The 14,169-nt window shown below is 41.8% G+C and overlaps 1 protein-coding gene across 1 annotated transcript in view; it reads right to left on the reverse strand.

Moving 5' to 3' along the window:
- Window positions 1-14,169, reverse strand: part of adgrl3.1 (adhesion G protein-coupled receptor L3.1) — a 122,116-nt gene that overhangs the window by 18,158 nt on the left and 89,789 nt on the right. The window contains exons 13-17 of the mRNA XM_034687696.1: window positions 11,460-11,582; window positions 11,033-11,238; window positions 8,620-8,796; window positions 7,432-7,641; window positions 1,827-2,047 (exon numbers count right to left, since the gene is read on the reverse strand). Of these exons, the coding sequence (XP_034543587.1) occupies window positions 1,827-2,047; window positions 7,432-7,641; window positions 8,620-8,796; window positions 11,033-11,238; window positions 11,460-11,582 (937 nt within the window). The remainder of the gene's footprint in view (window positions 1-1,826; window positions 2,048-7,431; window positions 7,642-8,619; window positions 8,797-11,032; window positions 11,239-11,459; window positions 11,583-14,169) is intronic.

Raw genomic sequence — 14,169 nt, forward strand, 5'->3', positions numbered from 1 at the left:
GGAAAAAAAAGGTGCCTGAGAAAAACCACTGGAGCAAAATGGCCGACTGATTCATGACCAGCTGCTTTTGAATTATTAATCTTTCAATTTCCACCACATTAGAGAGTCCTCCATTATGGGTCCCTGCCTGTGTCACTGTATCCTCCATTAGGGCTCCTTTGCTAAGTCATTGCAACCTTCATTATGGGAGGTGAATGAGACTCAGTGCCACTGGCGACTGTGAGGGAGAATGGGTTGCGCTTTGTGACAAGGTGACACAGCAGGGATGGCAGATGATATTTTCAGAGGTTTTGTCTCAATGTGTGATGTCAAACATGATAAGTGGCGGCATTTCAAGGCTGGACTGATGAATGAGTCAAATGACTTATGTTCTGCTTTTAAGGAAAAAAAAACTTTGCTTTAAAAATAATCCTCTCACTTAACTTCTTTTAAGATACATGAGGAAGAAAAAGGCCTTTTAAAGCATAAACACTGACTGAATGGAGGATTATTAGTTTTTGAGGTGAAATAATAAAAATCCTCATTAAAAAATTTGTCACACCTTCGACAAATTCAGCCCAGCTTGTGATAAGCACTTTGTTACTACTAAAACATTTCACTTCATTTTGCATGATCTGTGTTTAACAAAAGCTTTCATCTCAGGGAGTCTCTCAGATTGGTAGCTAATACCATGCCACCTGATTATTCATCAAGAGCTTGGCATTCACAATCTCATGTTTTAATGATCATCCTACGATGAAATATTGATTTTAGTAGCATAAAGATTGGTGTGGGCTGACGGTTAAATGTTGCTAAATTAAACCCTTTCCCTTGGTTTGAAACCTCTCTGAGCAGACGTGTGTAGTTTGTAGATGGCTGTGAGACCTGAACTACAAAAAGCCCCAAGAGAAGCAGAAAACATGAACATTTGAGCCTGTGAATCATTTAACAGTCCTATAGTGTCCTGTCATTTGTCATTCTCTATACAGAGTGGCTCATTTATAAGCTATAGGAGGAAAGAGATTTTTCTCTTACAAGTTTTTTAAGGAAACATAAAGACCTTTTAAGCCATTATGATTTCATGTGGTCACAAAGTAGAGGAGAGGTCACAGACATGCACAGCAGTCATATGCATTATATGAATATTGTGCACCTTACATGCATATGCATTGCATGAATAAAAAGTTGGCACCTTTTCAGAAACCGGGAATGACTAGAGTAGACAAGTCACCCAAGTGAAGATGTTATTATGTCCACTCCAGTGTGTTTATACGTGGATTATTATGAATATGCTTTATATGAATGAGATGCCAGCTGTCTTTTCTTGGATTCACCCTGTCTCTCAGGTTGGACACATCAAGCTTACGTGAATACGACACCATGTGCTCTTAATGTATGCCCTCATCCCACGCACTACTCTGCCCTCCCTCCAGGGAAGCCAATATGGACTGACTACTTCTGATCACTCCTTCCTCCATCTCTTTTCTCACAAGCACACTCAGATTCTTTTCTCCCTCAATCTGCTGCCCTATGCACCGCCCTCCTTCTACCCTCCAGTTAAACCCTGCCATATTCACACATTGTCGCTGCTGTGCTCATGCAGCCACTCAGTGGTGTGTCCTCCCCTGCTTGTGGCCCTACTTCTCCCTTCTTCGCTGCCTTTCTCCCCTCTCAACCTCTCTGTGTCGATGCTTCAGAAGTGCCACAGCTTGTCGAGTCCGCTGTGGCATTCGCAGCCAAAATGACAGCAGGCACTCGAGCCTCTCTCCCTCTTCCTCCCTCACTCCCATCATCCATCCATCCTTCCTCAACGCCATGCTCTCTCCCCGCCACCCCTCTGTCCTTACACTCGGTCGGTGCCGTAGCTCCTGTAGTCCACTGCGGCGGAGACGGCCACTATGACAGCCGGCACTCCATATCCTGCCAGGTAGAAGTACTTAGTCCTGGAGTGCTCGCTCTCAAACACCTCAACCAGCATGATGTAGAGCTGCACGCCTTCCAGGAACATCCAGGTGAAGGCTGCCAAGAAGAAGAAATGGAGCAGGGCCGCAAAGACTGCACAGGCAATCTGTTGAGATGAAAAAAGATGAAGAGGATTTTAAGAAATACAGTAACACTACCCAGTGTAACACTGAGGAAATATTTAATCCAGTGGAAACTTACACCAATGAGTTAGAAAGCAGAAAAAAGACACAAACACTGCAGGCCATGAGGGTATGAGTCAGACTCTGAGAGTAATCATGTATCATATTCACTATTAGAAGAAAATGTAAGAAATTAAAGAATGGCTGCCATTACTCCAACAGACATAAAGCAGATAGAAACAGATGGAACTCACAACCATAACACATTAAAACAGAAACTACAGGTGACAGAATGAGTCAAAATCTTGATGATAGCAGTATTAGTCAAACCTCTTTTTAACATGTGCATTTATTTGCGATGAAAAATTTGAAACTATAAGTGACAAGTTGCAGCTGCAGACTCTGCTAAATGACAGAGCACTTTAAAAAGAGGAGAGGGAGAAAGAGAGGGTTGGGAGGAATTTAGGAAGACAAACTATTTGGAAACACTTTAAAATACTAAATGATTTTTTTCCAACACCAAGGATGAGCAAAAAATGAGGGGGACTGCTGCAAAAATGACTCAGCAGCTTTTTATGAAGAAGACAAAGCACACATAAAATGTGACACATTTTAGGGCACAGTAAAACAGGCAGTTACATCACTTTACATACTATATATATAGTAAGTATAGTGAAGTATAGATAGAGGGGAAATATATTATAGATTCTAAGTCATAAGAAGAGCTGAAAGGCATGCACATAGTCATCATTTTGATTTAGTTTCTAGCATTATAGTTATTTTCATATATCAAATAAAATGTATTGATCTGGTTCCCAACTAATGGTTGTAATTTTGCACTAGAAATAGATAAATTCGTTTTATTTCACTTTGTTAGTAACCAATGAGTAGTGACAAATGAAAGGCTGCACAGGAAGATGATAAATACTCAGAAAAGAGTCTCCTGTATCTGAACGGAAAAGGGAAAACAGAGCAGCACAGGATGAGCAGTAGGGAAATAAAAGAGGGTAATCAAAGCAAAAGCTGCATTAACAATTTAGGCAATGGGATGAGAAAAAAAAAGGGGTGCTTAAGAAAAGGAGGCGATAGAAGAATGAGTGGTTAGATGTGGCTCTTCATGGAGATGTTCTAATCCAAAGAGTCACTCCTAAATCATTGAATGGGAGAGCTAACAGACTTTTATAATGGAGGGGTTTGCAGCGAAAGACAATTACCTAATGTCTGAGAGACAATGAGTTTAGGGGGCAAGGGAGTCACTCATTTCCATTTCTAATGATCACACAGTGTAGTGAACACATAAATGCGCGCACACACACACACACACACACACACACGCACACACACAGGTATAAAAAGAAGAAAAAAAACATGGCTGCTTATGCAAAGTCATTTAGTTTTCCCTGCTGGAATTACTGGCTTAACCGGCAGCAAGCTAAGTGACGCTGAGGAAGTTAATGGAGGTCACAAATAGTCACCAGTAATTAACAGGAGAATGGTATGCGCAAATAAAGTGGCACGCAACCATACAAAGAAACATGATCCCCCCACACAAAAACACAAACACACAGACAAAGACAAATGTGGGAGCCTCAATGTCAAAACACATTAAATCAAATCGGTTTTGTCTCTTCATTGGCAGTTAAAATGAGACCGCTGTGAATGGCTTAAGCTGCTCCATGGCAGCGTGAACACTGTGGAGTAGATACAGGAGGCAGCGGTGAGTACCTCCAGCCCAAAGAGAACATTGTCTACCTAACACAAACACTTTAAAATGTTAAAAACTCTATTTTGCCTACTACAGTGTGACAGTGCTACTGCATCTCCAAGTGTCTGACAATATATGCTGATTACATTTGGGTGACCTTGCCCAGAGGAATTAAAGGAGAATGTCTCATCACAGAATTTGACCCAAAGGATTTTGTATAAGAGCCTGCGTCCAAGTCCTAATCCATGATTGGCGTATTGAATGGGACCATATGGATTGAACAGCATTGACTGTGCCTGGAATGCAGACAATGTCAACCCTGATGTTCAAGCTCAAACTGCAGAATGCATCACTAGGGATGAAGCTTTGACTGTTTAGACCACTTATATTTTATATAAGCTTTACTAATTGTAGCTTGATGATTTGAAAATCCTGGCACAGGACTTATTCTGTTTAGGTGTCATCAGGAGCTTTTGCAGTTGCGGGTTGTTAAACGTAAAAAAAAAACAACCTCCAATATTAAAAGAAGAAAGCATAATATGATACAATGTTAGATACAACACTGTCAGTTAAAACAGCCCTGGGTATCAGATTGAGCTCATGAATTGTAATTTACGTGGAACAAAGCTCAATCTCCACTGCCCATGAACAAGGTTCACACGCCACTTTCAGTTGTTTAACAAGCTAATGCCTCGAGCCCTCAGCTAACGGATGGGTTTGTTTGTCCACAAGAGAGGTCAGGTAAGGCCGTTTTTTCCAGCTAGCTGCACATTCTCTTATTCATCCTCTTTTTTCTGCAGTGGTGAGCTACAAAAGCTGAGCACAGTTCCACATGAGCAGCACACGTCACGCCTCATTAACTGTAAAGGAAAGTCCCAATCTGGTAAGGTTTGGGTTGTGGGAGTGAAAAACAGAAAATGACAAATTAGGGTTTAACTTGTGGAGTCTTCTTTGGCTTTATTTGCACAAGCCTGAAAAGCTGCAGAGAGTAGAAGCACTTTTGGAATCGCACGTTAAGAGTCAATTTGAACAAATCACCCTGCTTCTCTAAAGAGGGCATCACTGATACAAGCAGAGGGCTTTGAGAGGTTCGGCTATTATTAAAAACTACTACAACCATACAGATGTAGAGCATTCTGAATGTATGAACAGCTTTCATTTAATGCAAAGCTGACTCTGAAGAGTTAGGATTACTGAATATTATATTCTGATTCACACAAGACACACAGCCCATTCAGATTAAATGTAGGTCTGAATGTCGACATGCTTCCCTGCTGTGAAGTCATTTACATCATTAAAGCATTCATAATTATCCAGGTTTAACTGTAACTGCAACAAATTAAGTTTATATGATGAACAAAGAAAGAAAAAAAGTGACACATCTCTGCAAGCACTTTCATGATCAATATCCACAGCAAATACTGCTGCATCGCTTTAAAAGAAATCAGGGTCCACAAGACTGTTTACCAAACAGGATTGCATTTATACAAGTTTATTTTCCAGTCTAGCAGTGATGTGTGCACACTCGGGTCCTGTCTAAATCAACACAACAGCACTCTTTTGGCAAATACAGGTTGAACCCATATTCACAATCCCGCCTCACATGGGCTTTGTTTGTGAACGTGTTATTATTTTACAAACATCCTCCTCACAACCACAGGGATTCCCTGGCAGAAGTGATAGACTGCAGCTATGATAGCCTGAGGGGGGGAAAGACTAACAAAAGCAACTGAACACTGAAGCGCAGCATAATATAACCTCAGCTCAAAACAAAGCAAATACATGAGCTGTAACACAATATCTAGCCAATGAGCAGGTCAGTGATATACGCATCTAGTTGTAGTGTTAATTATTTCTGTTGCAACTGTGAGCAGACCAAAAGACAGACATATTAGGTTTTTGTATTCTTCATGTTAATTATATCTAAGTTAAGTCAATATTTAAGAACATCATTGCTTCATGTAATGGTTTTTAGCTTTCCAGCCAAGGTTGGCAATCTTTCCTAATGTAGCCACAAACTGTAACACAGTTAATCTGAGGAATGACATCATGGAAAACTGAGTTTTTGCATAAACAATGTCAGTAAATGTAACAATTTACAAGGTTACATAATCCTGGCTGGTTTGGATACACATACATGGTTTTCATTAACAGCCACCCAGACAAACTTCTGCTATCTATTTATTCGGGGAATGCTGCATGCACCAAATCTGCTGTTTCTTCTTCATGTAGTGGCAAATGTGGTCAACTGCTGACAGCAAGTTAGTAAACATTTCACAATTTATTCTGCCAAAGATGCAGTCTGATCACTGGTATTGGTCAGCGGACAGTTATGCCAAAGCTGCGCCAAGACAGAATGAAAAATCGGATAACTGCCTCCCGGTTGTATGCCTCTGCCAAGCAGTGAAGTTTGAGAAAAACCAACGCTCCTCTCCCTCCAGAGAGGATGGTGGAAGTCATTTTCTGTGGTAATTGTGAATTCCCTCGAGGCACATTTTTTTTTGATTTGCAGTAGAGAGATATGTAGGAATGAGAACTGATTTGACGTGACTTTGTTAAAGTTTGCTTCTCCTGTTCTGCTGTGTGTCTACTGTAGTGTAAGTTCACTGAGACAAACACAAAACAGAGGCAGATTCCTTGTATGTGTTCTTGTCAAGCAAGCTTAAGCTGGTAAAACTCAAAGCAGTAGCCAGAACAGAAGACAAAAGCTTTAAAGATGAATGTTACCGCAAAGAAGCTGCAAATCCAAAAATGTGGAAACTCCAGACTCCTTTTCAAGCTGACAGAATTATTAGTTTCCAGAGGTGAACTTGTATTTATAAATTCACTTGATGACCAAGTGTGAAATATGGTTACAGTTTGCCCGCCTGTACCTGAGTTCTGGTTTTAAATAATGGCCAGAAAAGAGAATCTTTCAGGACTTCACAATGCCACCTTGGACTCATCCTGTTGATTTACATAATGTCTTCTGTTCTTTATAATGCAACAGCAATCAAGACATCAAAGTGCTAATCACTGTATCGGAAAGCAACAAGGCCTAGTGCTCTCCGCCCATTTGACAAAGACTCTCTCTCTTCTCCTGCAAAGTATTGCTTGTTGTCAGCTCCTAACATCCTTTTATCACACCACACAACCATGCATGATAATCACATCCCATCTTATTCTTATCTGTTTTGTGTTTTTATCACTCTGTTTGTTTAAATTACTTACTCACTATTTGCTGTCAGCCTGTGAATCATTGCCTTATGTTAGAAATATCATCACTCCAGAATATTATGCTGTTTGTAAGTTTGTCATATTTATGTTCTGTAATGTCACATCGACCTTGCATTTGGACCAAATTCTTACTAGTTAATATTCAAGTTCAGGTGGAAGTTTGTGCCAAATTCGAAGATATTTCCACCTGACATTGCGAAGATATTGGATTCTGGAGAATATAAGGACAAGCTGAAAACACAATGCCCCTGGCATCTACTATACCTGTATCAAGGCAGGATGAAAGGCTCAATTTGAAATGTACAAACATAAGTGTTTATTCTTTTCCAATAATGACAGACAGTCCATTACATGTACCTTGTAGCACAAAGAACATGCATGCACACATGCTGGTTATTGTTCACTCAGACCCACACACGCAGAAAACAACCACCCTGCCCTTCCTACCGGCTGATCAGCTCTGTTGATCCCGACCAGGAACAGTGACTCAGCGATGAAGAGGCTGATACACAGGTTCTTATGGATGGTGTTGCGGTCACTCTGCAGTCCGCGGAAGAAGCAGAAGGTGAAGATGCAGATAAGAAGGCAGACCAGCGACAGCAGGATCCCCACCCAGGTGATTACGTCTAGGAGCAGGTCGTGCATGCTGTCTGCTTTCTATGGAGAGTTGAGGAAAAGAGGAAAGGACAAGCTTGAGTGGATTATTCAACAGTCATTTAAAGCTACTATATTTAGCTTTGTTTAGCCTCAGATTGTCAAAAACATACATGAGTCACCCTGTTGTAACATGGAACATACTGTAGGGACAGACACACTTCCCTCCTCCCCTGACTTATGTGAGTCAAGCTGTGTGTCGTTGAGCGTTCAGGGCCACAGCGTTACGCTGTGTTGCACAGGTGTGCTGGCTCTATCCATCAGTGTCCTGCAACCTGGCAGCCAGAGCAATGTTCAACACAGCACTGCTGTGATGGATCTACTGCTCAAACCCCCACACTGTGCTCACTAAGGGCTGCCAAGCTAGCTCTGACCATGACCCCTTTGGAAGTAACACACATCCTTTGGCCCAGAGGGAGAGACTGGGTGTCACACAATATCCAGAGTTACACGAGCTGATTTGTAAGGAGAAACTAAGTCTTAACGAACAAAAGAAGGAGACAAAAAGTACTTATCCCACACACAGCAGGACAATAAGATCTTTATACTGCCTACAGTAGCTTGAGGATATCAAAATAAATGAGCCACCTTCACTTTCTGGTCAATCAAATATCACTTTTACACAAAATATGACTCGCAGCTTTTATCTCTGATGTACGATTCTCTGGTGAATTAAAGTAATCCAAAACCCCATAACCGAATATTTGAGATCCATATTTTCTGTCAACCCAATGTCATCATCAGGCTTGACGAATCAATTGTAAAATTCTCCCCGCCCAATGTGATTACTCACTGCAAGAGAGTCTGGAGATTTCAAATCTATTTTCCAGATGTTGGGGTCTCCTTCTCTTCTTGCCATGTACATTTTTAGAAACCGTTGACCAGCCTTGCCAGCCACCGCTAATCAAATGATGAAAAAACAGACCCCCAAATTTTGCCCACCCCCCTCGCCCTGTCAGGAAAGGCAAAATAAACGCCTACCTTGACCTCCACGTGGGCCATGAGCACTGCAAAGCTGGTGAGGTGTGTGCAGGAGCAGCTGGTGTGTGTGCGATTTGTTGCCAGCAGACGACAGTCCTGCGTCGACCAGAATCCCGTCATGGTGCGCTTGGAGTAGCTCCAGAACGAACAGTTGGGATTGAAGTTCTCCTCCGAATGCTAGGAGCAAAGGAGGAGGATGAGGAGGAAGAAAGAGAGAGAGAGAGTAAGAGGAAGACAAAGAGACAGGAACCAAGAGGAGGAGGGATGGGGGAGCAGGAAAGAGAGAGAGAGAGAGAGAGAGAGAGAGAGAGAGAGAGAGAGAGAGAGAGAGAGAGAGAGAGAGAGAGAGAGAGAGAGAGAGAACAGATACTTAGTCATGGGGAGGTGGGAGGTAGAAACATGGAGTGGTGGGAGAGCCAAAAAAGAAGTGAGAAAAAATGGTGGGAGGAAGTGGTGGAGAAAAAAGGACAGAGAGGAAGAGACACAGAGAGGGAGTCAAGCACACACAACAACAAGACAACAAACAGAAGGGACAGGATGCAGCAACAAATAAACATGGAGCCATGGCAGGAGGTGGCGGCGATGTGTCCGCGCTTGTTGTGTGAGATTTCTGGAGTGTAGGAGCTGCTTGTGTTGTGTAAACTGATGAGGCTGTGTGTGTTGGGCTTGTGCAGTTACTCTCAAAAATGAGCAAGTGAGACAGCGAGGATCTTTTTTCTGCCAACGAGCTGGATCACCAACTGGATCAACATTTGCTTGTTGAATGAGCAATATAAAAGTGTTGCATTGAGCACCACAATTGAGTTCACAGTTTGAAGCTATGTGGAGTTATTGTTAACACCAGGGTTGTTCTTGTCTTATTCAGGGAAAGGCAACATCAGTCGAATACAACTCAGCCAAGCAACTTTGATAAGCACATTAGAAGTGAAGACCTTTAGATGACATAACAATGACCATGAATGACTCAGCATATTACCTGTCTCTTTTTAAGGCTGTCCTTTCAAGCTTCTCTCAGCATCTCAACATGTCTATCCCTGACTTGGTGACATGGTTTCACCAGGTCAATCATGAGGCTTATGTTACATCAAGTCTGTGCATGGTTAAGTCTCAAATTTAACTCTGAAGTTCTGTTTTGTTTTTTTCTTCTTCTTCTTCTTCTTCTTTCTTTTAACGTTTGCATTTGTAACCAAGGGACAGATATTTCCCCTACTGTCAACAAATGACATTTACATTCTCCTTGTTTTTAATAACCTTACCAAGCCTGTCTGTGGCACTCAAGCAGAAAGCCTGTTGTCTCTAACTTAGACAAAAACCTTTAAAATGAGACACAAATGTACATTTATTTCTTTATTTAAGGGCTAAATAATCCCAAAAAAACCCATTAAGAAACAACTCAGCAACTTAAACTCAGGACTACTTTTCACTTATGGATTAATGCACATTTTGATGCTACATGGAGCATATGCAGCATCAAGATCAGTGTATATTGGAAAAAAATACAGTATCCATGTTCATTCTAAAGGGAACATGTCATGTTTTGGGTTTTTTTTTCAGTTTTTGAATATACAAGAGTAGATGTCTATTTTCATTTGCACAGGTTGCACAATACATTTTTTTAGAGGAAATATATAAGAGCAAAAAGAGGGACATCATATTTAACAGGAGGGGGTCAAATTCCCAAACCTCCAACGGTATTGCTGCTGAGAGCTCAGCTGAAAACAATAATGTTTTGTTTTTGAAGTGATGCCCCTGTGAGGATGGATATGGAATCATGTTCAAAAAGCATCCTCTTTAATTTTTACCTACAGTTGGCTAGGTTGCAGCTTTTTCAGAAAGCACATCCTTAATCCAGTTGATCAAGGTACGGTTTTAACTAAAAGATATGTTTGTATCAAACTCTCTTTCTATATTTCTGTGTGAATCTGACGTGCGAAGAGTCACTTTTGGATATCTGCTGATAGAAGTTCACTCTAAACCAGAATCTTAACCGTTTGAGAGAGTGATGAACAGAGGTTTGATTTCACTACTGTAAAACTGGACTATATCTGGCTTCACTACAATCTCAGAATCAACACCTGAGGCTTGGAAGGATGACCTAAATGTTGAAATATCAAATGAGGGATGAGGTAGAGCCTGCAGTGAAGCCCAAGCACAAACAGCCATAATGTCTATGCTTTGTCTCTGACATATCAACTGAGAGGAATAAAGTATTTCAAGTCCAGACAACACAGACAACCCTTATTAGTCTGTCCAGTTAAAAGCTGATTTTAGCCTTACATGGGATTTGCTTTAATGAGACGAATATACAACAACACCAGCACTAGCCTTTAACCTTTACTTCTGTCCCATTATCTCTCAGTAAGTTGTTTTTTATTGTTCGCAAAAAAACAGTTATCACCTTCACCTCTCTCACCTGCAGGTGTTTGACAGTGAAGACCACAGGTTCAGACAGGTAAACCTTATTGCTCTCCTTGTTAATGGACGCTGTGATGACCGGGGAGTTGACGATCACAGAGTAATTAGGGTAGACCGCCTCGCTGCTCAGTCTGACGCTGGCATTCTCTGTGGACAGGTAGGCACCCAAGTTCCTGTACAGGACAAAGGCCATCCTGATCTCACCTGTAAGGAGACACACGGGAACAGAGAGAAGGGTGCGCTTGATATTTGCTGGATTAAACAATGATGACAGAAATAGACAGAGGATCAGAGAAAGAGAGAGAGAGAGGGAGACATATTGCAAGTAGGTTAAACAAAGAGAGAGAGAAAGATGGAGAGAGGGGGGTTGGTCATGTCATACAGAGAATGAGAGGGAGATAGGGAGTGTGAGATTTATCTTCTACCGTTTCTGCCGTGCTGTTTGAGAGTGCTGGCTGACAACTGGATGGAGTTTCCGTGTAGTTCAGACTGAGGGAATGTCAGGTCGGCTAGGTTCCCATCCGTGCTCAGCCTGGCCACTTCCAGTTCTGTAACACACACACACACACACACGCAGAAACACAGGAACACACACAAGCACACACACACACACACACACACACACACACACACACACACACACACACACACACACACACACACACACACACACACACACAGCCTAATGTCAAGTCTTAGCACAGCCCGTTGCATCAGGTTTGTTTTGCAGCCTCTTGTAATAAGCGTGTTTTCTCAGTAAGTGCTTTGCAGCAGAACACGGGCATGAATCCTGCAGCAGTTTCTAGCTCCCTCTTAACAAAGAAAATGAAAAAGCTGACACGCATCAAAGTGAAATAACTTGGATTTTTATACTAAAAAGGCAACCATGTCTCCAGGCAACCAGTCCAGCACATGGAGGTAGATAATCCGCTCTCTCTTGTATTGTGGGAATCTAATTTTCACCATCCTGGTTCGTTAGCGCATCCCCGATTACGGCCGTGTAATGTATTAGATAAAGTTTCTAATTAAGGACTAATTATACCTTTGGAGTATCGCTATCTTGTGCTTCCGAGAGATCTGGTGATTTAGACACTGCTTTCATGGAGAAAACAGCTCCCTGATCAAATAAACAACACAAGGACATGCTCAGATGGAAATGAGAGCGGAGGATGAGGAGGAGGAGGAGTGGGAGAAGAGGGTGAAAGGAAAGGAAGTTGAGGAGTTCGAGGAGAAGTGTTGGAAATAGGTAAAAATAAAAAGAGAGAAAATGAAGTCAGCAGTCAGGAGGAGGAGCAGAATGGACAGGAGATTGGAAACAAGCAGATATGCTGAGAGGAAAGGACTAGAGCGGCGATAGGTGGAAGGAAGACTATGCTCTCTCACAGAGTACAATAGATAGGGCACAAAGGCGAGAGATACTGAGGTCTGGGAGAAGAAATGGAGGCAGAGTGAAGTCAGCAGACATAAACACAGACGCTGATAATATGCAAATTCTGGCATAAGGAAAGAGAAACGCTGGTTAAGTGTTCCTGACTCGCACCAGAGCCAAAATAAATGTCCGAGCTGTGTACACACACAAAATAAGACACCGACCCACCCACACTCATGCACATACATGCACACACACATCCACGCCCACACACAGCAACGGGGTATCAAAACACACTGAGTCTAATCTAATTAAAGCATCCTTGTCAAGACAATCCTCCTCCTTAGAAACACACTTGTTCATTATCGTTATCACACGCACATGCTGTGTTATCCTTTCAAATCACTGTTTTGCTTCTAATAATAACACTGTTTGTTCATCTGCCTAATACGCAGCCGCACACACAATCTAACACAATCATATCACCTACAGTAGCTGCACTAGCTTCTTAAAAATGCGTCATTCAAATAATTTATTCTGATCGCTCACTTTCCTTTGAAAGACAACGGGGGGTATTAAAAAGTGCAATGAAGAAAGTAGAGAGGGAGGAGACAGAGAGGGAGAGAGAGAGGGAAGTGAGGATAAGAGAAGTGGAGAAAAAAAAAGAGATGAGAGGCAGTATAGGGCCGGTTATGAATAAAAGGAAGAGATAATCACGCTGGATCTGCCCACTGGATTAGCTGGGAGGGAAGATTAACGGTACAGAAAGGAGAGGAATGCAGAGACAAAAAAAATCTACAAAAAGATAATTTCCTGTTTCAAGTTCTTCAGAAATGTGCTAGCCTACATCTTGATCACTGTTTATGTAACCTTATTTATGAGGTGCATTAAGAAGGGAAGAATTATTTGGATAGATTTAAGTCTCAAATTACGTAAGGTGAAATGTGTAGGTTGGCAGCTGCAGGGAGTTTACATTTTTACTTAAACTCGAGTGAGAATAACGCAAGTCAAGTTGCACCGACTGGCTTAGTGAACCTGTCTCCACTGTCTGCGATAAGAAAATCTCTGAAATGTTATCAACATGTCGTGCGGCTTAAATAACTGTGATTTCATTGCCTACTGATGTGAAAGTGAGCAAAAGAAACCCCTCAGAGCTTAATTTGACATTCCACCACCACCATCACCCTCAAGCATGCACTCATGCAGTCTTCTTCTTCTTCTTCTTCTTCTTCCTCTTCTTCTCCTTCTCCTGCTCCTCCTACACCACAACTTTTCATCCCTGACTTAGTAAGATAGAAGTGAAACCTGGGGAGATATCATCCGCTGGAAATTTTTTAAAAATCAAATGAAAAGGGGAGTAAACAGGAGGATAATCAAAGGAAACATAAGTGAGTGCAACTCGCTGGTCTGGGTGTGTATGAAACGACGGCTCACAGATGTATCATCGTCCAAAGGCATGAAAAGCAAAGTGGTTTTTCTCTCTCCAGTATTTCTGCCTTATTCCACGGCCCAATGATGAGGGGATCAGTGCGAGAAGATGAGAGGAGAGATGATGGAAGGAGGGGGAAGCGAGAGACGGGAGGAAAGTGATGTGCACATCGCCATAATAACTAGCTTTGTTCTGCTTTGTCAATTCCGCCTACAAGTGGAGGGAAGAAAATACGGGAAAAATAAATAAAAAAAATGATTGTCTCTGGCAAGTAATTCAGCCCTGCCTCAGAAGCCTCAAGGCCGATTGTTTTTCCTGCTTTTTCTTTATAAATGAG

This window comes from Notolabrus celidotus, chromosome 7, assembly GCF_009762535.1.
Source record: "Notolabrus celidotus isolate fNotCel1 chromosome 7, fNotCel1.pri, whole genome shotgun sequence".
NCBI lineage: Eukaryota > Metazoa > Chordata > Actinopteri > Labriformes > Labridae > Notolabrus > Notolabrus celidotus.